General features: G+C 34.3%; 2 protein-coding genes across 2 annotated transcripts; one reads left to right on the plus strand and one right to left on the minus strand.

Moving 5' to 3' along the window:
• Positions 1–1418: 1418 nt before the first annotated feature.
• On the minus strand, positions 1419–18147 carry LOC138341646 (uncharacterized). The gene is made up of 5 exons (XM_069293159.1): positions 17958–18147; positions 15338–15489; positions 14372–14415; positions 13473–13616; positions 1419–1581 (listed from the first exon to the last, which is right to left on the minus strand). Exons 1-5 carry the CDS (start codon positions 18145–18147, stop codon positions 1419–1421), a joined length of 693 nt encoding a protein of 230 aa, XP_069149260.1.
• A 2357-nt stretch (positions 18148–20504) lies between these two features.
• On the plus strand, positions 20505–21422 carry LOC138341647 (intracellular protein transport protein USO1-like). Its single transcript, XM_069293160.1, has one exon. It carries the CDS (start codon positions 20505–20507, stop codon positions 21420–21422), a length of 918 nt encoding a protein of 305 aa, XP_069149261.1.
• The last annotated feature ends 3539 nt before the right edge of the window (positions 21423–24961 follow it).

A 24961-nucleotide genomic window follows, 5' to 3' on the forward strand; every position in this document is an offset into this window, starting at 1 on the left:
TGTGTGTTTTTGTCCTTTTTGTAGTAGTTTTAATATATTTTTGTCTTTGATTTGCAGGAAAGTTGTCAAAAACTAAAAGCAGAAGGCTGTGAAGAATCAGTGTATAAGTGAACCACGTGGCCATAGACGGATCGTAAGTGGTGATAGTCGATTGGAGGTTCTGGCATCTGGAAGCAACTCGGGGAATTCTTATTAAGTGTGAGGTTACAAAAAGATCTATGGCCCATCGTTTGATCAACGGACCGTCCTAACAAAATGTCGATTGGACAAAAGAATGTCCCAGTAACCGATGTTTAAGAAAAATCTGAGTATGGAATGATGTGAAGCATCGATGGAACGTAGGTGAATCGACGTATTGGATCAGACAAGATGCAAAGTGAAGGCTTAAAAAAGATGCTAAGTATGTACCGATGGAGGCAGTCAACGGTCCGTAGTTTCATCGACGGACTATCTGTGGAGGTCGTCGATTGAAGCCGTGTTTTTGGACAAACTTTTCTTATTTGAACTCATTTTAAATTGGGATTATGTTTTATTATAAATAAGGTGCAAAACCTCGTTTTTAGGGTTGGATTGTTTTACTAATTTCGTACTTTTGTTCTTGGAGACTTGTTTTTGCAACTTGGGCATTAATTCAAATATCCGAATTTGGTCTTTAAGATAATTGTGTGATTTCAAGTTGAATTTCTGGATTTTCATCAAATTTGTCAAAGTAAGTTTATGATTTATTGTTTATCAATTATGTATTGTGTTCTTCTAAGCATGGGTAACTAAATCCACAACTAGGGTTGTGGGAACCATGGGTGATTAAAAAAATAAGCCTAGCTAAATAACAATTCTCAAATAGGTTATTGCATTCATCGATAATTCTTTCGTTTAGAAGAATTTTTAACGAGTGCACGCGTTAGAACTCGCCTTATTGCTATCTGACAGACCAAGTGGGCAGTTAATAGGAAAAGAATTATCTACATAGATTTAGTGGATACTATCTAACAGGCTAGTTTCAATTGGTGAGACGTAATAACTAAGTCATACATCGAAACTAAAGCTTAATATGAAGTAAAGATAAAGATTAGTAGCTTAGACACATGTAGCCGGACAAAGGTACAGGATGAAATTCTCTAAATGTCAGACCAAATATATACATAACTTATCACTTTGCATGCAAAACACAAGGAAAGAATTGTTATAGCTATGATTGTGTCGTTATGAACCAATGGGGAACACTTATTCCCTAGTTTGTCTCACAAATTGATAAACACTAATAATTAACTCTTGCTACTTGTTTGATTTCAGAAAATGACAACTTTTGTTTCATAAAACCCCCCTTCAATTACTATTTTTCGGAAAGGACTTGACTAAATAGAGGTAATCGTACATTAAATTTAAGTTGTGATGGACTGAGCCTTAGTAGTGATGGCCTATGCCATCTGCAGCAATGCTTCCCTCACTTCACCATCTGTCAACCCAACTGGGTTGACCGACATTTGAATTCCAACAGGTTGGGCTTGGGGAGGAGCTTGGTTTCCTCCAGCAGCTGCTTTCTCAACTCTTCTCACAGCATTCCTCCTTGTGTTCATCTTTCTACATGTATACACAAGAAGAGAGCTATATCCTTAAAATGACATAAAATGTCAAAACTCTACATGGCACGATAAAGAGTAGAAGAAGGGAAAATTTCCTTTCATCGCATAATCTCTAACTCATGATTATGGCGCGCTTCACAACCATTTGTTAGAAACTACGTACGTGCTTGTTTTGAGATTTAGTTCCTAGGTAATTTAACCTTATTTTATGATACCAAGTTTGTCACAATACAGATTTTGGAATCCAAATCGCAACCGACGTTGTTGACCTCACAGAGGTCGCAGACAAGCCTCTTCTTGCATTCATCACATTCATATGGTTAATTTTAGTGGTTAGAACTTTTTAAATCATACGAAGTATACATAGACTTTATATAGTTATTACATAGTTACATCATATACTAAGCTCAAAGTAAAGAACAACCATCTATCATAAAGAATCAATTTGAAACAGAAGATGAATATATCATAATTAAGATTACCAAACACATCCTTATTACAAAGCTTTGAAATAAAATTATTAAAGAAAAGCTAGGGAAAACATCCACAAGCTAGGTATACTACTAGGATAGACTAAAATTGTAGCATCCTCGAAAACCAAAAGGACCTACAAAAAGGGTTGGAGAACGTGATGTCCAAACCGCTACAACGAATCTTCAATCTGCTCTCTGACCTGCACCTATAAAAAAATAGTAAATTGTATAGGGTAAGTAAACCACTTGTACTAAATATGGGTGTATGCACACATACATAAAGACTATGCATGATCAAGGAAAGATCTTCCTAAACAACATGCCATTTTTGAAAAGTGCAGTTACTAGACTTTCTTAAATCGTTAGTTATGATTTGTGGTATGAATATGATGTATTTTAATGCATTCAGAGCACACAACTCATTTTCTATGTGATTACCTGCCATTACTATCATCAACATAATTTAGAAACACTCGGGCAAGAATTCAAAAATTTGATAACCCTTAACCCGAGAGCTCCCACTCCTATACTTAGTTTTATTTTCAGTCTTTTTCTTCTTGTTGTTGCGTAGTTCAATAGTTCCTTTAGCGCTATTTTTTACTTATAAGTGCAATGATTCATTGTAGTCTCATACCCACAATGAATCAAGTAAGTATAATCCAAGGACCGAGGAAAGATTTTACTACCTTACAATGAGCCTTTCGTTACTCTATGTATTCATTAACATTTCATACGCCAATTTCTATTGTCACTGCCATCTGTTTCATTACTTTCATGTTAGGGAAGTTATAAGCTTTTTAATTGTCATTATACTTCTACTTCACTTTATTGGCATCATGTAAGAAGTCATTATAAGCCAATCTTATTTGGCTTTACCCATTATTTGCTGAAACTTCATAAGTGTGATATTGGCAATTGACATTCTCAAGCTCTTCTTCATAGCTCACTTTGAACATATGTTCCATCATCATTCTTTCTTACTTTCATGTAGACATATTTAGAAAAAAAATCATGCGAGCTAACATGAAATCAAGTGACCTACCACACCGAAAAGAGGTGATTCACCGATTAAAATTAATTTAAATTATGTGAGATACTCATGAAATCCAGTGTATGCCCCACACCGAAAAGGGTGAGTCCTGGCTAAGGTAAATCCATATCGAGTGTTCACTCCACACTGAAAAGGAGTTTCTGCTCAAGTCTATAGTGAACCAAGAACATATTTTGTGTCTTTTTGGTATTTGCTATCTTGTGGTCCGGTCCCTTATTTTTAGGCTTACCACATGGCTGATTCCTTTTGCGACGTCTGTTGGGAGGTAGCATCCAATAGATCTATCTACTAGGCCTTTCGTCGTGTGAGATAGACATGAAATCCAGTGTCTACCCCACATGAAAAAGAGGTGATCTCACTTGCCAAGGTGAAATCGCATACCTAGCTCGCTTAGGTGGAAACCACTCGCTAGTTCCTATGTTTGCTAGACATAGTTCGAAGACTAGGGACTTAAGGAGACTAGTTATCAACCTCGGTGGTAGGCTCATCTCATGAGACTTACACGTGTAAGCACATGCTCATAACTAGTCTATCGGTGCTTGGCTCACTTTCATTATCTTCTTTATCTTTTAGAGTTGACTTAAAAATTATGGAAGCTTGCGTCTTGATTGAGATTTACTTAATTGATTGATGAATTTTCATCCTTACTTTACATTTATGAAATGTTAATTGTCCTTACATTTCATCCTTTGGTGTTAAGGAGACATGTCTCACATGTTCTAACACCTTCATTCGTGAGTATTTTTAACATAGTAGCTTAGATGTAAGTGAGGTTTTTCACACTTATTTTAATACCTCATTCTGGTAAGTTTCTTAACTTAGACATCTTTAGTTATTTTATTACTCACGTTACTTGCTTACTTTCGTTTAGTAGCTTCATATCATCCTTTATGGACGATGAGCATTTCATTCAATGAATTACATAAGTTCATAGTTCATTCTTTTTTAGCATGTTGGGACTTGTCCCAATGAATGGAATGCCCTTGGATATGGATTCATTGAATTACTTTAGATGTTCGTATATTGTCATTCCAATACTTTGGCTATATATGATTGGCATAAAATAGTATTGGCCTAAGTAATTTGGAAAAGATTTCATCGCCATCTTTGTTGGCATAAGCCAATTTTACATTCATTCATGTTTAAATTGATATGTATTAACCATTGTCCAATCTTTTGATTATTTAAAGATAACATTATAGCAAATTCCATTCAACTTGTTGGACAATGTTTTGTTAGCCATTTTATTGGCATAAGCCAAACATTCACTCAAGGTGTGATTTCATGGATATCTTTTAAGCCAATCTTAGTTCATGAATTTAAGCATAACGTTTTTAAACATCTTGGACAGCATCTTATTAACATTTGATGAATATTGCATCTTTGTAAAATCACATTAACAGTAAGTATGCATTAAGACGTCACACATCAACACTTAAACATTTTCGGACATAACTTAGAAATACATTGTTCTTTAATTCACGTAAGAACAATTTAGCATCATATGAGTTCAATTCATGGTTCATTTGACATGTAACAATCAAGAACCCTACACATTAAGATCATCCATCACCACATACAAACAAAATGATCAATACTAATCTATACAACATGAAAATCATACAAGGATACTAGGGAAAGAGGGAAGTTCGATGAGAACTTGTGAAACAACCATAGTTTTTGAGATTTCATGGATTCGTTCGAAGGAAAATACTCTTGGAGAAATAATTCCAGGAGATAAACCCATACCTTAAGTAGAACTTAATCTACGAAGACCACCTTGAACTAAACCTTGAAGGAACCTTGAAATAGCCCTAGAGAAATCGATAAACTTTTTGCCTTTTTCTTTCGTTCGTTGTTTTCTGATTTGCGTTGGGAAACTCTTAGTATTTGAACGGGAGTATAAGTCTTAGGAACTGATCTTGAATCATTATCCTAAGTTTCAATAAGTTCATCAAATAAGTTAATTTACCAATTACTAAAAAGCCCCTCCTAAATTGACTAAAAAATAGGAAAACACAACACTTGGTCAAATCTGAAAATTTTCTAAAGAATTTCGTTTTTCACATTTAAATTAATTAATTAAATGTATAATTTAATTTATTAAGTAACCTAGGTTAATTGCTAAGGTAGCCCTATATTATTGGAATCATAATTAACCTTTTTGGACCATCCTAGGTTAAGTACTAGGATGTTTCTTGAGTTGTACTAGGTTAGTGTAAGAATTTCGGTTTGAACCCTTTAATTTAATTAATTAAATATCTAATTTAATTAATTAAATGACCTAGGGTAATTACTAAAGTACCCTTAAGTCTTTATAACCATAACTAATCCTTTGGAGCATCCTAGGTTAGGTACTAGGTTGTCTTTTTCTTGTCTTAACCGAAATCTAGAAATTGCTTTGTGATTTCGGTTTTGCCCTTTTAAATTAATTAATTAATATTATAAATTAATTAATTAACCTAGGGTAACTACTAAAGTATCCCTAATTCGTTAGGACCATAACCAAACCTTTGGAAAATCCTAGGTTAGGTACTAGGTTGTCTCTTTAATTAGTTACTAGGTTAGTGTCACCCAGTTAAGTCTTAGGTTGTCGGGTCTACTAGATAATTTATTTTTTGTTTGTCCTACGTTATTTATTTTTTAAGGGCAGTAGGTTAGGGTCTAGAATAAGTTATAATGCTAGGCCCCACATGGGTGAACGCATGTGCTTGCCTGCCCCGTAACTACCCTAACCAAATTCGGTTAGGGTGGTCCCCTCTTGGTCGTTTCTCTCTTGTCTTGCCATGTTCTTGGACATGGGTTGGTTGTACTTTCCTAACTAATTGTTCTTGATGTCCTATTGGGAATATTTAGTTATTGGTCCAAGGACCCTTACTATGTCCTTGGGCACTGCTTAATTTACATGATCATTTTAAATGGTCATGTGCTATGGTACTAGGCTTGACACTTGGATGCCTAGTACATAGTACATTCAGTTTACAACTCATCGTTTTTCTTAGCTTAGGGTCTTCATTGCAGGTACATTCATTGGACAAGTTCATTAATACCTAAAAAATTAGCTAACGCCTTTAAGCCAATACTTTCTACTATGCCCATAATTTTCTAATATGCCCTAATATTTCTAAATATTGGGCATGGGGATGTCTATTTACCCCCTATACCTATTCTTAAATCTTAATAGGCCCTTCACTAGACGAGTATATTTTCTGGAATGTTACAATGCACACACTAACACTTGATGTATGCTTACAAGTAGTATAGGTTTGTGGTGTCTGATGAAAGGCATTCTCATATGCACTTATGTCTACTACTATGCATTTAAGGTATATGTCTATGAAGCATGTTATGGATTCCCTTAACTAGGATGAATTTATAGATGTACTAGTATGGGCAAGGGTATGGGACCTTGTCTATGCGTTGCACATGTGTTCCTTGATAGGATAGTTCTTAGGTTCGATTTTCTATGTACATGATTATGAATGTAGGTAGTTACACATGTACCCTTATGCATGAACAAAGTAAAGTATAAATACGTGCGGTCTAAAGGTGTTATGTGAAAGGTTTTCTCACATTTATGTACACACACGCATGTATGATGATCTAGTCAATGGAGGGGCCTTGAAAGGTGTTCTCAAGTGTACCCTAAACTAGATGGTTCTTGAATATGCTTTGTCCATCTGAAACAATTTCTCACATGATTTAGGTTGATGAACTCTTATCTATGACCTATGACCTAAGCATATGAGAAGCCAATCTCCTAAGCTTAAATTTTATAAAGTAATGAATAATAATTGCTTTCAATAAAGGGAACTTAGCCTAGCACCGAGTGAACTTGAAGATGAGGGGTGTCCCTTCCCATTATGGGAAGGTAGGTTCACCATAGTCCTCACGAGGTGGTTAGCCTCATAGCACAAAGGGCATATAGTGATATTTCCATAAGTGGATAACTATAATGCCTTAATAGGCATAAAGAGGGTTTCCATATATACCTCCAAGTTCCATAAACTATTCTTGCCCCATAGGATTTAGCTACTTATATCACTTAGTATGCTAGCATGTGTTAATGTTCTAATTTGGCTAAGTAGAGCATATAACATAACGAATCTATGTCAACATATGTCAACTATGTGTTACATATTATAACATATTTCATATGTGGAAACATATGTCAATTACATTTCAAAACTAATTATGAATCTGTCTCAATATACTTTTAAATAATGATTACGTGTAAGTGTTGTGTTGTCAACAATTTAATCAATAATTGTGGGAGACCTTAATAATTACTGTAATCTCAAAACAGGTTTAATAATTACGACTCTTCAGTTTTTTACTCTTTGTTGAAAGTCATCTCTTGCAACTTTTCAAATTTGTTGGCATTTTATAAGAACACAACACAATGGAGCGATAAGTCAAAAGTTGTCTAAAAATGGTTTCAAATTAAATGTGTGTTAAATTAAATTACAGGTTCCTCAATGAAGTTGCTAATGAACATTTTGTATATCAGAGGTTAACGTTAGTCAGCTTTCCCCTGAACCTAGATGGATAATGAATCAATAAGCCATATCTTTCATGAATATTTGCATAGCATCGAAGAACTTAGAAACCTTATACAAAAAAGGCGTGGTAATTTTAATGTTTTTCTTTTATTTTCACGTTCTCATCAATGTATTTCGTATTCTTAATGTGTTCTTTCTTTTATATTTTGATTTTTTCAATCGTAATGATCCAACTTCATTGGGAATGGTTAAAAAAGCAGCAGATTGTGGCCACCGTGGTGCAGAGTACGTGTTTGCCGTAAATTCAATCTTTGAAGAAGGTAAATCAAAGAGAGAAGCCTTGATGTGCAATGCCAACATGAAAAAAATGTGCTAGTAATAGTGAGAAGATGTCGACACCATTTGCGAAACATTCAAATGTGGGTGCCAAAACCTAATATATTGGGAGAAAGACCCATTTGTTGCACTGTGCATCAACCCCATCAAATCGTCTGCATGAATGGTTGGCCCAGGGGAAGAGACGATGAAGATGATATTTATTGTGAATTGTGTAGTTGTGATTAAGAACTAGATTATCTAGTTATATTTATTCCTCATACGACTGTGTGGGATTAACTTAATATGTGGCAACATATGACATATGGTGGAAATGTTGCATTTTTGTCTTTTGTACTTATTTTTGAATTAAATGTGTGGTAACATATGACACATGTTGAAAATACTGTCTTTTTGTCGTTTGTACTTATTTTCGAATTATGTGGAAACATATGTACTTATTTTGTAATTTTTGAATTAAATATGTGGCTACATTAAGTACTTGCAACTTTTCGCATTCTTCAAAAGTGTCTCTTCGTCTTAAGAAGTGACTCTTCGTATTCATTACATTAGAATTATATTATTATATATATATAAGAAGAACACAACTTAGGTCTTTTGATATAATTATCTCCAATATGGGAGGTAGAATAAGAAATCTTCAAAAATGACATTGAGGAAAAAAACTACATTGAATCCCTTCCAAGGGAACTAGTAATTGTTATCGTTGAAATGGTTGTTTCCTACTCCCTCAAAGATTTACTGAGGGTTAAATGAAGGTATGTATGTATTAAAAACAATTTTTGTTCTTTAATTCGATTTCCTGACCATTCGATTTGACTCTTTCAGTTCCAGGCTCCTAAATGAAGTCGATGATGAACCTTCTATATATCGGAAGGTAAATTTGCGAAGCATTCCAGTGTTTATATGGTCGTCTTCATTTTATCGGAGATGCACTTGTTTCATGGAAAAATGTAGCGAATCAGGGAATTTAGAAGTCTTATACAGAAAAGGCCTGGTAATTTTAATGTTTTTCGTATGTATTCATGTTTTTTATCAATGTATTTTGCATTTTAAATATGTTATTTCTTCTTTAGTATGATTTTTTCAAGCATAGCAATTCAAATGGATTGAGAATGCTTAATTGAGCAGCAGACGGTGGCCACCTTTGTGCAGGATATGTCCATGTAAAAAAGTTTATCTTCAAATGCGGTGAATCAATAAGAGAAGGTACAAGTTTCATTGGCAACATGAGTATACCATCGCTCAGAAGATGTCGAGACTATTTCCAACATAGTTTACATGGAATTTTCCCACACGAACCTCACAAGATTGGAGAAAGACCAATTTGTTGCATACTCATCGATTCTTTTACGGTTGATATCGTTGTGACTTATGTCGTTGTGATTATGAATTAGATGATCTAGTTAATTTTATGGGATACTTCCTAAATTAATAAAATTTGGTCCAACTTGATGTTTCTTCGATTAGTCCCTCCTTGATTTTTCATATGTGCCGACATATGCAGGTTTTGTTGGCAAAATTACAACAGACCTGGCATATGTGGCAATATCTTATATCATAAAATGTGTTTTTTGGGGGTTAATTCAATTAAATGGTAACCCAATTCGATATGTAACACTAACATATAGTCCTACAACATTCCTAAGTATCAATTTATGGTTCAATGCAACAACCTTCATTCGATTCTATCAATTATATTTAGAAAGATTATCATCCTACTAGTTCGTCATACAATGACCAAGTAAATCCATATGATAGTTATATGACACCCTATTAAATTGTTGTTCCAAATGTTATACCTTATCTTATTGCTTAATTATGGTCTAAATCACTAAAATTTGGTCTAAATTTTCATTTTTCAATTCCTAAATTGATCAATTCTTCAATTAGTCCCTTTTAGATGTTTCATATGTGCCAACATATGCAGGTTCTGTTGGCAAAATTGTAACAGACCTGACATATGTGGAAACATATAACTATAAACATGTAAGTACTTTTTAAAACTGGCCCAATGATAGGCAAAACCATTCTGTTAAACTAAAACTAAAATTGGCCCAATCGACCAATTATTTCATTTCTAGAAGGATATATATATATATATATATATATATATATATATATATATATAAAACATAGAGTTTTCATTTTCACTTCAAGAATAGGGTTTTCAATTTTTTCATCCTTACCGCTTCAGTTTTGGCATTTTTTTTCTCTGCCTCTCTCTCTCTATCTGATATGACCTCTCGCTTCGCATAGATATCAAATGTAATGATATTTTTTCATTCTCATCAATATTTTCTATTCTTTTTTAACACGCAACTGATTTGATTGGCCTTTGAGTCTCAGGAAGAATATGGTTTTTTGAAATATAAATCTAATTAATGAGTTTTGTTTGTCTTATTACTTTTGATATGATGTCAAACGCAATGATAAATCAAATTTATAATGATGAAAATGATACCATGTTGCGTGTGAAAATCTATTGCAAACACGGAGACTTACTTCCAATACATACTTCATGGTCAAAGGACAATCCAGGTCGAAGATTTTGGTCTTGTCCACACTATCGTGTATGTTCATTTCTACAGTCTTGGAGACTTCAGATCTCAGATCTCTTTATTTTATTTTTTGTTAAAATTTAAATTTCTTTCTTTGTGGTGTGTATTTAAGGAGAATGCATGCAACTTATTTAGATGGAGGGATCATGAAGATGTTGATATACACCAAGTTTCATATTGGCAAACAAAATTAAGGAGCTGTAAAATGTTGATGAAATTCAAATTAAAAAAAGTACCGAATAGGGGATGAAGGAAAAGAAGAAGACCAAATGTTGTATCATGTGAAAGTTAATCTAGGTGTTTTTTTTTCTTGTATTATTAAGCATTATCAAGAAGAATATTGTATAGGATAGAAAATTATGATGTAGTTGTGTACAAACATTAAAACTATCTTAGTTGTGGATATAAATAAATGTAGTTTTGCATTCCTGATCAAATGTATGTTTGTTTGACACTTTGAGGCCAATGTTCGACTATATTGAGACATATGTTGCTACATATGCCTGAAATGTTGCTACAGATGCCTCAAATGTTGCTACATATGGGTCTATAAAATAGCAATTGACCACAGATATGTCATTTGTTGCTACAGATAGGTGATATGTTGCCACATATGTTTCATATGTTGCTACATATGTGTGATAGGTTGACACATATGGGCATCTGTAGCAATATTTATGTCAAATGTTGCCACGGATGAATCATTTGTAGCAACAGATGCCTCAAATGTTGCTACAGATGACCATTTGAGGGATATATAGCAACAGATGCCTCAAAGGTTACTACAGATGACCATAAAATGTTGCTAAAAAGGACCATTTGAGGTGAATGTTTGACCATTTGAGGGATATGTAGCAACGGATACCTCAAATATTGCTATAGATGACCATAAAATGTTGCTACAAATGACCATTTGAGGCGTATGTTTGACCATTTGAGGGATATATAGCAACAAATGCCTCAAATGTTGCTACAGATGATCATAAAATATTGCTACAGAGGATCATTTGAGGAGAATGTTCGACCATTTCAGGGATATGTTGCTATAGATGCATCAAATGTTGCTATAGATGAGTCAAATGTTTCTACATATGCCTCAAATGTTGCTACAGATGAACATTAAGGTGAATGTTTGACCATTTGAGGGATATGTTGCTACATATGTGTCAAATGTTGCTACAGATGACTCAAATGTTGCTACAGATGACCATTTGAGGTGAATGTTTGACCATTTGAGGGATGTGTTGCTACAGATGCCTCAAATGTTGCTATAGATGACCATTATGTAGCAATGTTGCTACATTTGAAGCGTATGTTGCTACATATGAGACATATGTTGCTACAGATGCCTCAAATGTTGCTACATATGAGACATCCACATCACATACTATGTATGTATTTGATCTAAATATAAAATAAAATAAAACAACATAATTGATAAAATTAAATATTGCCTTTAATTACAAACACATTGCCTTTAATTACAAACACATTGCCTTTAAGGCTTTAAGCTTCGAGATATTATCCCATAAGCCCAAACATATTGCATTTGTTAAACTAAATTGTCACACAATAAGGTTTTGGGAGGTTGAATATATGTCCCTCTAACCAAATGCTCAATGAATGCAAGGTAATATGACCCCCGCACGCCGCTCCAGATTCATTTTTTACCATGGGATCCATTCGACCTATAAATTCCCATGATTCATTGAGAAACTTTTATGGCAAATGTTCCATTATCCCACTCTGCTTCAACAATTTAGGTAGTAACTCAAAGACAGGTTATATATCTGTCAAAAACTTGGCAAAGTTTTTTTCTTGGATTAATGAACAATAAAATGTTCTATAAATGTAAAAATTGAATAATCGACTTAATGGTGTCCATTATTTATTATTTTTGAAAGAAAATCAACCAACTCAAAAAATCCTCACTTTGAAGAAATGTATATGTACTGTCATCATTCAGTGAAAAGTCGTTTTTTGTTGCTTTTGTTGTTCTTTTTGTGGCTATTTTGTTGATATAATTTTTAGAAATATAGTCTTGTTCAATAGTCCGACATTATTTCATTTGTTGAAAGATGTATGGTATATTGCCACATTTTAGTAATATGTTGGTGCATATTCCAACAGTCATCATATTTTGTAACATCTCACTTTAGGCCAACAAAATGGTCATCTATGACAATATAAGATTCATATGTGGCAACTTAGAATTCATTTGTGGCAACAAAAATTCATTTGTGGCAACAATAGGTATATTTGTGTCAACATATGATTCATCTGTTGCAACATATGTGGCAATAGAAATTTTATGTGTTGTAACAGTAGGTACATATGTGGCAACATAATGTTAATTTATGGCATCTGTGGCAACATACTGTTATTATTATTTTATAATGAATTGTAAAATCTCAATCTTTTTTTGTTTACCTTGTAGATGAAATGATACAAGAAGCTTCATCCATGACAACAAATTAATCTTTTATTGGTGTTGCTTCATGATCTAACATCAAATGCTCTTTTTGTCTATTCAAAATAACATTAAAGAGTAAAGAAGAGTAGTCATTGAAAATATAAAAGAAACACTCATTATAAATTGAAGGATTACCCAGTCTTCCCACCAAACTTTTATGCTTGTCATGTTCCTGAAATCTTGTCCTGTAAAAAAAAAACATGCATGCCGTATTCTATTCGAATATCCTTTGTACTTGTCAAAATCAACACTTTGGTTCTTTCTGCTACAGTCGCACGCTTATAAATATTCAAATTTTTATACTCCTTCACTTCCTCTATTACGTCCCTTGACAATTCTACAAACATCTTCTTCTTCATATTGCCTTGGAAAATAATTCTTTCCTTCACTTAGCCTGTGGATTATATGGATGCCTAACATTCTTTGTTAGAATGCCCTTGACCCTCCTCTAGCTTTAAATTTTTTGACAGCTTGACTCAATGTTTGAAGATACATCATAGAATCTTCATCATGTTTCTTGCACTTCTCATAGAGAAAGCCACAACATCTTCTACAAGAGGTAGCCCCTTGGTCTTGTCCAACACCCACACCAACACCAACATCAACACCAACACCAACACCAACACCAACACCAACACTAGCACCAACATCAACACCATAAAAAACAACTAATTCATTAACAACTATATCTTATCTCTTTTAATGGTTGTTACTCCAGCCAACTACATTTTAACTCTATCCACAATAGGATCAAAAATAGTTTCAATCAACCCTAGAGTAATTAGATATGACATTTGCAATTCCTCTTCTGTTGGGGTAATTCATGGATGCACAACCTAAAATTATAAAAATGAGTCATCAATAAGAATATTTGGGTCATATGTTTCCACCGAAATGTCATTTGTAGCTACAGATTGGTGATATGTTGCCACATATGTGTCACATGTTGCCACATATGTATCACATGTTGCCACAAATGAATCATCTATAGCAATATTTGTGTCACATGTTGCCACAAATGAATCATTTGTAGCAATATTTGTGTCACATGTTGCAACAAACGAATCATCTGTAGCAATATTTGTATCACATATCGCAACAAATGAATCATATGTAGCAATATAAGAGTCATCTGTAGCAACATAAGAGTGTAATATACTAATAATAACTTACTGAAATGATCTGGAGTATGCCCATCTTTGGTAGTTTTTGTTCTTGATCTTATCCATCTCAATATCCTTGGAGATGATCTCTGTTCTTCTGTAATTACTTGATGGGTCAAATAAGGAATGACTTCAAATGCCCAAGCTTGTAAAAAAGGGAAAATATGTCACTAATCAAATGTTGAATTGCTTAATATAATGTAAAAATATTAAGAACATTTAGTTTTACCATGAAAGCCCATGAAGAGCCAAATAAGTTACTGATCTTTTCTCCTAAAGGTTTCAACAAATGTTTGAGAGTTAATTCAAAGCTCTCATGATCCCAATGGGTAGTTGTTGCAAGCCTCAATATCCTGACAGAAATTCACCCATTTAAATTGTATGTTGTTGTTGAGATCCCTCGGCAAAAGTATATTATGTCTAAACCAAAGTAAGCACAGTGATTCCTTATGCTTCCTTAGTGTATCCTCGTGTTCAAAAAAATTTACTAAGTCAGGATTTTTGAATCTTTTGCCAACAAGGGACACCAAGTCCTACTCCTCAGTTGGCAGTGATTGTTGTCTTACTTCTGCTACTTCTTTTACTCCTTTATTTCTTCTTGTGGTTCTTTTTGACAATGTATTCAGGGACGGGCTCAAGAGAAGGATAACATTTTAACCCTGTAACTATGACAAACTCTCGTTTGCTAAAGAAAACTTGAAATGCCACAATAATTAATTCCAATCCCATCCTCTTTTTGGGATTTTAAAAAATGAACCTTCTTTTTAGAAGTTCATACACAATGGTCATTTGAAAACATGGAGTTGTATTGATGGGTAAATCAAGAAAATGACTGAAATAACTATTTCTGAAAAATTTTCCAAATGATTTCTCTTAAGGATATCCCTGAATTTGATGAAAGGTTTTCCCAGGACTGACCTAATAATGCTATCACCATTAGAATTAGGCTGCAGATGCACAGGAAAAGTGTCTGTATTGATGATTTTAGTCTCATCATCACCAGTAGCATTGAAAACTTCATTAAGTTCTTGTTCTTCTTCAACTTTATTTGTTTTTTCTTCTTGTGCCTCATCTAGTTCTCTATTAACTACTTCTATATTTTTCCCTTGTTATTCCTCAACGTCATTTATTTTTCCTCTTCTTCCTCCACTATTTCTCTTTCTTCATATTCTTTTTGAGAAAAATCTAGTTCTACTTGAGAAGAAGAAGTTGCTTCAGATGCAAGATCTTCTAAAGGAGTGGCATTTTCATTTCTATTCCTAGAAGTTTTAGACCTAGCCTTCTTCTGGATCTTTGTTGTGCCAGATATATCAAGTTTTCTTTTGATAGGAGTCATTATATTTGTATCTGTAACCACAAAAAAAATATTTGAGTGTCACACATAAGCTACAAATAAAGCTTTCTGAAATACACAACACAATATACAACAGACAAACAAACAAACCACAAAATCCTCCCTAAACAATATACAACGTACTACAATGAAGTTTTTTGAAATCAAAAAATATTTTAAAAATAACAATTACAGAACCAGCAAAAAAAGTGATAAAACCCACTCAAAGCAGGGCAAATAAGTAAGCATATAACCACATGCATTTCAAACCCTAATTAAATATTACGTGAGAAGATATATAAACAATAAACTAGAAATGACGAGGACAACAAAGGCTTGTTGTAGAAGAGGATCGCAACAGATTACCACTAATGTTTTAGAAAACATCGCAAGAACAATGATTTGTGAAGGAAGGAATAATGGAACAATAGATTAGAAAACTAAAATCAGTATAAATAAATAAAATTTGGAATATGAAATGACTTTAATAGAAGCGAGGAGAGAGGAGAGACATGAGAGAGAATGAAAATGAAAATTAAAGTCTTTTTATTTTTTTGAATTGTGACAGTACAAACTCTGGCATATGTTGCCACATATATACATTCTGTTGGGCACATATGTTATATATATAGTATAATGTTGCCACATATTTTATTTCTGTGACATATCTTACCACATATCTCTTTATTGTGTTATATGTTGCCACATGACCCCTTTATGTTGGTACACATGCATAGAAGTGATGATTAAATATTATCATGAAAACAATTGAAATTACTTTTATAGGAGAGAGGAGAGAGGAAAAATGAAAGGATAGTTATATTAAAGTCATTGAATTATTTCTTTTAATTTTGACAATTCAAATAATGACATATGTCGCCACATATATACGTTCTATTGCATCATGTACCACCTTTTCTGTGACATGTTGTATAGTATAATGTTGCCATATATATCCTTTCTGTAACATATATTACCACATATCACCTTTCTGTGAAATATGTTGCCACGTGTATCCTTTCTATTTGTACACATGTAGATAATTATCTGATGTTTTTTACAACAGAAGTTATATATGTTGTCACAAACACCATCTTTGATCCTTTCCATCATAATTGACATTTGTTCCAACAAAATCAAAATAATCCTAAAATTCATTTATATCAATACTTCACCAATGGTTTTATACAAATTATCAACAAAAGGGTAATTCACAATGATATACATAACCTTCTATCTAATCAATGGTGGTAACAACAACATTTTCATCATCTTTGCCTTTTTAGGTCTAGGCCTCTGTGGGTCTTCATTGTCACTAACATAGTCATTCTGAGCATTTAAAATTTCATAATTCCATAAGAGTGAAGCATATCTCATGCGAAGGGTGTCAGCACTAATTTCACAAGATGGTACTTCTAATCCATCACTCAAAAACTCAGTGTATGCAACAACAAAAAGTCCACAATCTCTGCATGGTATATCATCAATCAGAAAATATAATAATATCACATTTTTTGATAGTCGTAAGACAAAAAAATAATGTGATACTTACAGACTACTATTTTCTTGTTGGGCAACACCTTTAACATGTTTGATTTGAAATGGGTGAGATTTGTTCTTTCCTTGGTAATATTCGAGAATTGACCAGTTGGTTCGCTCTTTTTGCTAAAAAAATCCACTTAACTCAAAGGTACTTTGGCAACATTGTAGACAACTTTTGAAGCTCGAAGGACAATTTTCTATTAGACCTAGATGAGGACATAGAGTCATACACTTTTATGCATCGTTACTTCAATGCAACGACTATCAAGACCGAATGAAATTCTCCATTACTATTAACAATGACATAAGCATTATCTGTCAAGTGCCAAGGCAGTCCACAAGGTATAACAAACCCTTTCATTATGCCAACAATTTTATCCTCATATTCACTAGCATTGTCAATGTATATCTTTAAAAAACAACTAGTGATGGTATATCGATATTTAGAATGAATTTGTTGCTTTGACTTCTTATGCAAATAGTAAAATATGACATCATACTTCACACATGCATCAAACAAGTGTATCTATGTTGTATCAATTTAATTATATTTATTTATGTACTAAATAATACATAAAAGTGGGCATGGATTTACCTTATCATTTCGACACTTTTTGGGTTGAGACATTACGTAGAATCAATCCTTATTCTTTGGAAATGGAACTACAAAATCAAGTTGGTCAAAATCAAGTTTTGAGCAATTGACTAAGTAGTGATCGTTCTTATTTTCTTTGCAATTGTGTAATTATTATAAATAACTATTTAGTGAACAACAAGAAGAAATACTAATAATAGTTGAACGACCTTACTTACTTTTTTGCATGATGCTTGTAAAGACCCTCGTTTAGTCATTGCGAGAAGGATGACATTAGTTCAGTTGGACCCTCACCGTCAATGTTAAAACCTTAAATGGATATTGTCGCTTCACATCACAACTGACAACTTCGACTTTCTTCTCTTTCTTTTTCCCTTTCGCTTTTTCTTTCTGCTTCACCTTCTCCTTCTCCTTCTTCTTCTTCTCCATCTCCTTCTCCTATTTTTTCCTTCTTCTCCTTCTCCTTCTCCTTCTCCTCCTTTGCCTTCTTCTCCTTCTCCTTCTCCTCCTTTTGCCTTCTTCTTTTTCTCCTCATTTGACTTCTTCTCCTTTTCTTTCTTCTCACTAATTATAGAAAAGGTTTGGGAAATATATTTTTTCAACCTTTTACACTTCAAAGGCTGTAAAATTTTCTTGGATCTTTGTAAATCAATATTATGAGACATTTCCTTAAATATATTAGTGAATTTTTTAAGACAAGTAATAAAATAATCATGTTGCTGCTCACATTATTTCAAATGGTACGAGAGGCTATAGGACGATAGAGTTTTCCTTTTTCATCATTCTCATATTTCCATAGAACTTAACTCTATAAGATCTCTCTCTTATGTTTTCTTGTCCGGTGGTCTTTTAGATGTTATTGCTTGGATAAGATTGCTCTATGCATGAGGGAGAAAAGGTGATTTTAAAATGCTTATTTTTGTTTTATGGTTTGAATGAGTATCTGTGAAGGTGACCCTTGTCCTTATTTGATGATGTATAAACTAACTAAGGCGATTTGAAGGGTTGACTAGACTTAGGTAGGGGTATGGGACTCAATCCATGTCTTGCACTAGTTTGCCTTGATGGAGACCTTAGGAGGTTAATATTATGTATGTGTATGATTGTAACACCCCGTAGCCAAAAAAGACCAAAAATTAGTTTTTCATAAACATATATAGGTGCTACCAACGGTGGCATCGACGTAACGTAGCCTGAACCACGGTCCGTCCTGCAAAACCGTCCATGGGATCAGAAACTCTCAAAAATTTCAGCCTAGAAAAATTGGTGAAGTCGTGGACGACGGACGGATTTACGATCCATAGGTCAAACGACGGTCCGTAGTCCATGAGCGTCGATAAAGACTCCCTTCAACCACTCTATGACAAGAGCTATGGATGACCAACATGGTTCGTACGTGGACCTACGGTCCGTAGGTAGAAAATTTGCAGCCAGTTAAGGGGAAATGCAGTTGGGTCAACTTAAAATGATCATAAATCTTATCACAAAATGAATTAGGTCTCCCATGACCTACCCACAAATAGATAATTGAATTATCTTTCAATAGCCACCGACCATGCTAAAATCAGACCTCCTAGTAAAACGTTATGCCCATTTTAGTAAAGGCCTGTAGAACAGGCCTTCACGACGGACTCAATGACGGGGAGTCGAGTGCACGACGGACCGTTAGTCCTGGCCGTCGTGAGGCCCGACAGCAACCTTCAGGGGTCTTTTTGACCTTTCCCGCTCTGTTTAAACCCTAAGTTATGTCATTTTGACCCTAAATCATCATATTTTAGTCAGTTTAAGCCTAGAAACATAATTAAAACATATCTAAGTCATTAAATCCAAACTTAGAAAATTAGAAACAAGAGAGGATAAGAAAGATCAAGAACCCTAGTTCAAGAACGCCACAAGCTCCAGCAGTTCCAGCCCCGAAACTTAAGTATTTTTTCGTGGATTTTGTTATTTGTAGTTTTGATGATATGACAAACTCGAGAACCTTGTAAAGATACCAAGTTCTCAACATGAGTTTTGATGATGTAAAAAACTTAGGGACCTTGTAAAGGTACAAGGTTCCCAACATGAATAGCCTGTTGACTACCAGCTAGAGAAGGTACAGAAAGTGGGTGCACATTTCCCAACGGCGTCAGAAAACTCAGACCTCTCCAACCAATGGCAAAAGTTTAAGGAATGGGACTTGTCTATACAAAAGTCACTTTCCTAAACATCATTTCTCAATTTTCGCAACTTGACAAAGTGCTTTCAAGAACACTTGGAAAGGCTATAGAAAATCAAAGTGAAAAATTATTCAACAACAACTGAAAACTCAGGAGCATATCTGTAGTTGTTTAAGAATATATTCTTTTGGTCTTACATTCTTAAAAAGTCCTAAATCTATAAAGGAATCAGTGTGGTGGTGTCGAAATTCTAAGTTGTCTAGAAGGGATAGCTTAGTGGGTAGAATAACTTCTACTTAGGCTTATCAAGCAATAGAGTCATTGCTTTAACGTGAGATTAAAAACTTTTTCTCACATTTGTGTAACTGGTTTTACGTTTGCTTGCAAAGATTAGTGAAACAGTTGTGAAAATCCTGTGAGACAGGTCGTGGTTTTACTCCTTTAATCAAGGAGGTTTCCACGTATAATTGTTGTGTTGTTAAACTGCATTTACTTTCTGTTCATACTTGTTTGTGTGTCAAGGGACCTGGTCCATTGACTGATAAGTGGACGCATATATTCTAATAAGTGGTATCAGAGCAGGCACTTTCTATCTGATTCACACCAAGAAAGTGATATCTGTTCTAGGATGGCTGCTCCACTTAATCTAGAATAAGGTCAATCTTCAACTAGACATCCTCGTTTCAATGGGCACTTCTAGAGTTGGTGGAAAGTTAGAATGCATGATTTCCTAATGGCTCAACACAGTGAGCTATGGGACATTGTCTTAGATGGACCATTTATTCCAATGATTGAAGAAAAGTATGGAGAAAAAATTAGGCTTGTTCCAAAGCCTAGACAAAAATATGATGAAGCTGATAGGAAGAAGATCGAAAAAGGTTACAAGGCAAAGACTCTTCTTGTATGTGGGATAGGGACAGATGAGTTCAATCGTGTCTCAGCCTATGAGTCTGCAAAAGAAATTTGGGACTGCTTAAAAACTGCTCATGAGGAAACTAAACAAGTAAAAGAGTCAAAGATTGACATGCTCACTTCTTTGTATGAAAATTTCAAGATGAAAGAAGGAGAAACCATTCATCAGATATTCACTAAATTGTCCTCCATTAGCAATGAGTTGAGAAGCCTTGGAGAACCTATCAGCATGAGCAATCAAGTCAGAAAAGTGCTTCGAATCCTTCCAAAGTCTTGGGAAAGCAAGGTTGATACTATTACTGAAGCAAAAGATCTGAAAGTGCTGACAATGGATTCTCTCATTGGAAATCTGAAGACTCATGAGATGAATCGAAATCATGATCAGTCAAAGAAGGAAGTCAAAAAGGATAAGTCATTGATGCTGAAATACAAATCTGAAGAAGACTTCAGTGATGATGATATGGCTTATCTCATCAATAGATTTCAAAATATTGTGAGAAAGAACAAAGGTTTTAAAAGAGGAGTTAATGGTCCTCGAACTACCACTCAAAATGATACTTGTTACAAGTGTGGAAAAGTTGGGCACTTTATAAGAGAGTGTCCTTTACTCAAGACTGAAAATAAAGAATATAAAAAACCAAGAGGTGATAAAGAGAAGAGAAGGGACCTGGTACTCAATAAAAATGATTGTAAAGCTGTTGCTGATTATGTGGTCAAAAAGGTTGTTGCTGCATGGTGAGATTCTTCAAGTGACTCAGAAGATCCTTATGAACTAAATGATGTGTCAATGGTGGTGGTTCATGAAGAGGAAACCATATTCAATGAAATGTTTGCTTTCATGGCTCATTCAGAAAATGAAGAAGAGGAGGACAAGGCAACTCTTCTTGATATGAAATATGATCTGAATAATTATTCTCTTAAACAATTGAGAACATTAGCAAATGTTATGATTGATTCAGTAATTGAGCTAACCTCTGAAAGAGACATTATGAATGTTGAGCTTGATAGTTTAACTAAAAATAAATTTAAATTGGAAGAGAAAATGTTGAAAATGGAAGATAAAATGACTTCTCTAGAATCTGACAAGACTGAACTTAAAAAACAGTTGTCTCAGAAAAATGAAGAAGCTGAAAAGCTAAATGGAAGGTCAAATGGTCTACAAGTAGAAATTGAAGAAAAACTGAAAACCTCTGAAAATATCTTGGTTTGGCTTTGGAGAAGAGCAACAACTTAGAAAAGGATATTTTCAAACTTAAGGAAGAACTTGAAAAATCTCTTAAGTGGACAAAATCTTCTAAGTTGTTGTCAAGTGTAACAAATCAGAGCAATTTCAATAAGAAGGGTCTAGGAAGTTTAAATATTACCCCTCTCTTTAATCCTCACAGCAAGTATGTTTTTGTGTCTGACAATCTGCTTTGTCTTCACTGTGGTAAAAATGGGCATTTAAAAGAAGAGTGTACTGGCTGGAAAAGTCTCATGAAAGGCTCTTTAATTATACAAAGAAGCAAAAAGTATCAAAGGAGAGACCTGGTCCCCCAAAACAATTCTCAACTAAAAGGTTTTCAAAGAAAAGACTTGATTCTACTCCAAAATATTTTGTCAAAAAGATTCAAAGACTACCCCATTGGACTAGAAATAATCTGATCACTCCCTTGTCTGCCTTATGGGAACTCAAATTGAAATGGGTTCCCAAGTCTAACAAGTGATTCTTGTTGCAGGTGAGTGAGAGGAGCAGCAGTCAATGTTGGTATATGGACAGTGGATGCTCTAAACATATGAATGGTGACATTAAAAATTTCCTCTCACTCAAGACACTTCAAGGAGGAGGTGTCTCTTTTGGTGATGGAAAGAAGGGGTACATTTTGGGAGTTGGTAAAGTGGGAAAATCTCTTGAAGAATCAATTGATAATGTATATCATGTTGGTGGTTTGAAGTACAGTCTTTTGAGTGTATCTTAAATTTTTGACAAGGGAAATGAAGTCAAGTTTACTTCTGAGGAGTGTACTGTGGTTAATCTAACAACAAAGAAAGTGATTCTTACTGCCTCTGGAAGTAAAAACATGTATGTGGCCAACCTGGAAACGTCTCATGGAGATGATCTGACATGTCTTAATGCTCAAAATGAAAATGTTGATCTTTGGCATCGAAGACTAGGGCATGTGACCTCATCTTCATTGAATAAACTTATTTCTAAGGACCTGGTCCTAGGTTTGCCAAAGTTAAAGTTTTGTGAAAACAAAATATGTGAAGCTTATGTCAAAGGAAAACAAATCAGATCATCCTTCAAGTCAAAGAAGCAAGTAACATCATCAAGAGTACTGGAGCTGTTACACATGGACTTATTTGGACCTTTGAAGGTTCAAAGCAGAAATGGTAAGAAATACATTCTGGTGATAGTTGATGATTGCTCAAGGTACATACGGACAAGATTCCTAAGATCAAAAGCAGAAACACCTGAAGAATAGGTGGTGTTCTTCAAAATGATTCAAACAAAATTGAATCAAGTGATTGTTGGAATTAGATTTGATTATGAAATTGAGTTTGAAAACTCAAAACTTGATCAATTTTGCATGGAAAATGGTATTATTCGTAATTTTTCTGCTCCAAGAACTCCTCAACAAAATGGAGTAGTGGAAAGAAAAAACAGAACCTTGGTGAACATTGCCAGGACCATGATTATTGAGTCAAATCTTCCTCAAAGTTTTTGGGCTGAAGCTGTCAACACAGCATGTGATGTTACTAACAGGTGTCTGATAAGGTCTGTATTGAATAAGACTCCCTATGAGTTTCTCAATAACAGAAAACCTATGTTGAGTTATCTTAGGGCTTTTGGTTGCAAATGTTTTATGGTGAACAATGGAAAAGTTGATTTGGGAAAATTTGATCCTAGAAGTGATGAAGGAGTGTTTGTTGGATACTCTTCATCAAGTAAAGCATACAGAAATTTCAACAAAAGAACTCAATGTATTGAAGAAAGCATTCATGTTGTGTTTGATGAAGATGGTAATTTGAAAAGCTGTTTAATTCACAGAAAATTGAAGGAAGTGAAGCTGGTGTAAATGATCAGTTGAGGAATGACAATGATAATGATAATCATAGTCTATCTAAAATGACTAATGAAGTTGAAAAGTGTGATGAGGGACCTGGTACTGCTCTGAATTTTAGTTAGAGTATCTCAAACCCTCTAGAAAATGGTGAGCTCATTGAAGAAGAAGAACGCGCTGATCAGCTAAACCAGTCTACCTTGAGACCAGGATGGAAACATAGTTCATCACATCCTCTTGATAAACTTATTTCTCCTTTGAATTCTGGAATTCACACTAGATCAAAAACAAGGAATTTAGTTGCATTCTCAGCATTCATATCATCTATTGAGCCTCAGAATATGAAAGAAGCATTAGGTGATGCAGACTGCATCAATTCAATGCAAGAAGAACATCATCAGTTTGAAAGAAGCAAGGTATGGTGCCTGGTTCCTCGACCTATTGGAAGAACACTGATAGGAACCAGATGGGTTTTCAGAAACAAGCTTGATGAAAATAGCGTGATTACTAGAAACAAATCCAGGTTAGTTGTTAAAGGATACAATCAGGAAGAAGGAATAGACTATGATGAAACTTTTTCACCTGTTGCAAGAATGGAGGCCATCAGAATTCTAATAGCTTTTGCAGCGTTCATGGGTTTCAAGTTGTATCAAATGGATGTCAAAAGTGCATTTCTAAATGGAGACATGAAAGAGGAGGTGTTTGTTAAACAACCTCCTGGGTTTGAAGATGCTGGGCTACCAGATCATATGTTCAGATTGAATAAGGCTCTGTATGGTTTGAAACAAACTCCTAGAGCATGGTATGAAAGGCTGTCAAAGTTTCTATTGAAAAATGGGTTCAAAAGAGGAAAAATAGAGAATACCTTGTTCTTATTAAAAAGATAACAAGAATTGATTATTATTCAAGTGTATGTGGATGACATAATTTTTTGAGCCACATCAGAACATCTGTGTGAAGAATTTTCATCCTTAATGGGAAAGGAATTTGAGATGAGCATGATGGCTGAATTGACATACTTCCTTGGTCTACAAATCAAGCAATCACAAATGGAATCTCAATCAGTCAGGAGAAATACATTAAGGAGCTGTTGAAGAAATTCAATATGTTTGATTCAAAACATATTGATACTCTAATGGGAACAAACTCCAAGCTTAAAGCAGATGAATCTGATTCTCTTGTGAATAAAACCGTGGATAGGGGAATCATTGGGTCCTTCTTGTATTTGACTGCT

This window comes from Solanum lycopersicum, chromosome 2, assembly GCF_036512215.1.
Source record: "Solanum lycopersicum chromosome 2, SLM_r2.1".
NCBI lineage: Eukaryota > Viridiplantae > Streptophyta > Magnoliopsida > Solanales > Solanaceae > Solanum > Solanum lycopersicum.

Bases quoted from the DNA above. Each gene is read 5' to 3' on its own strand.
- LOC138341647 (XM_069293160.1), top strand. From the start codon at position 20,505: ATGGCTCAACACAGTGAGCTATGGGACATTGTCTTAGATGGACCATTT.
- LOC138341646 (XM_069293159.1), bottom strand. From the start codon at position 18,147: ATGAGGAGAAAAAGAAGAAGGCAAAAGGAGGAGAAGGAGAAGGAGAAG. The intron at 15,490-17,957 runs GTCAGTTGTGAT...TTGTGGTTACAG, and splicing joins AAGAGAAGAAAGTCGAAGTT to ATACAAATATAATGACTCCT. The intron at 14,416-15,337 runs GTAGAACTAGAT...TGAAACCTTTAG, and splicing joins AAGCAACTTCTTCTTCTCAA to GAGAAAAGATCAGTAACTTA.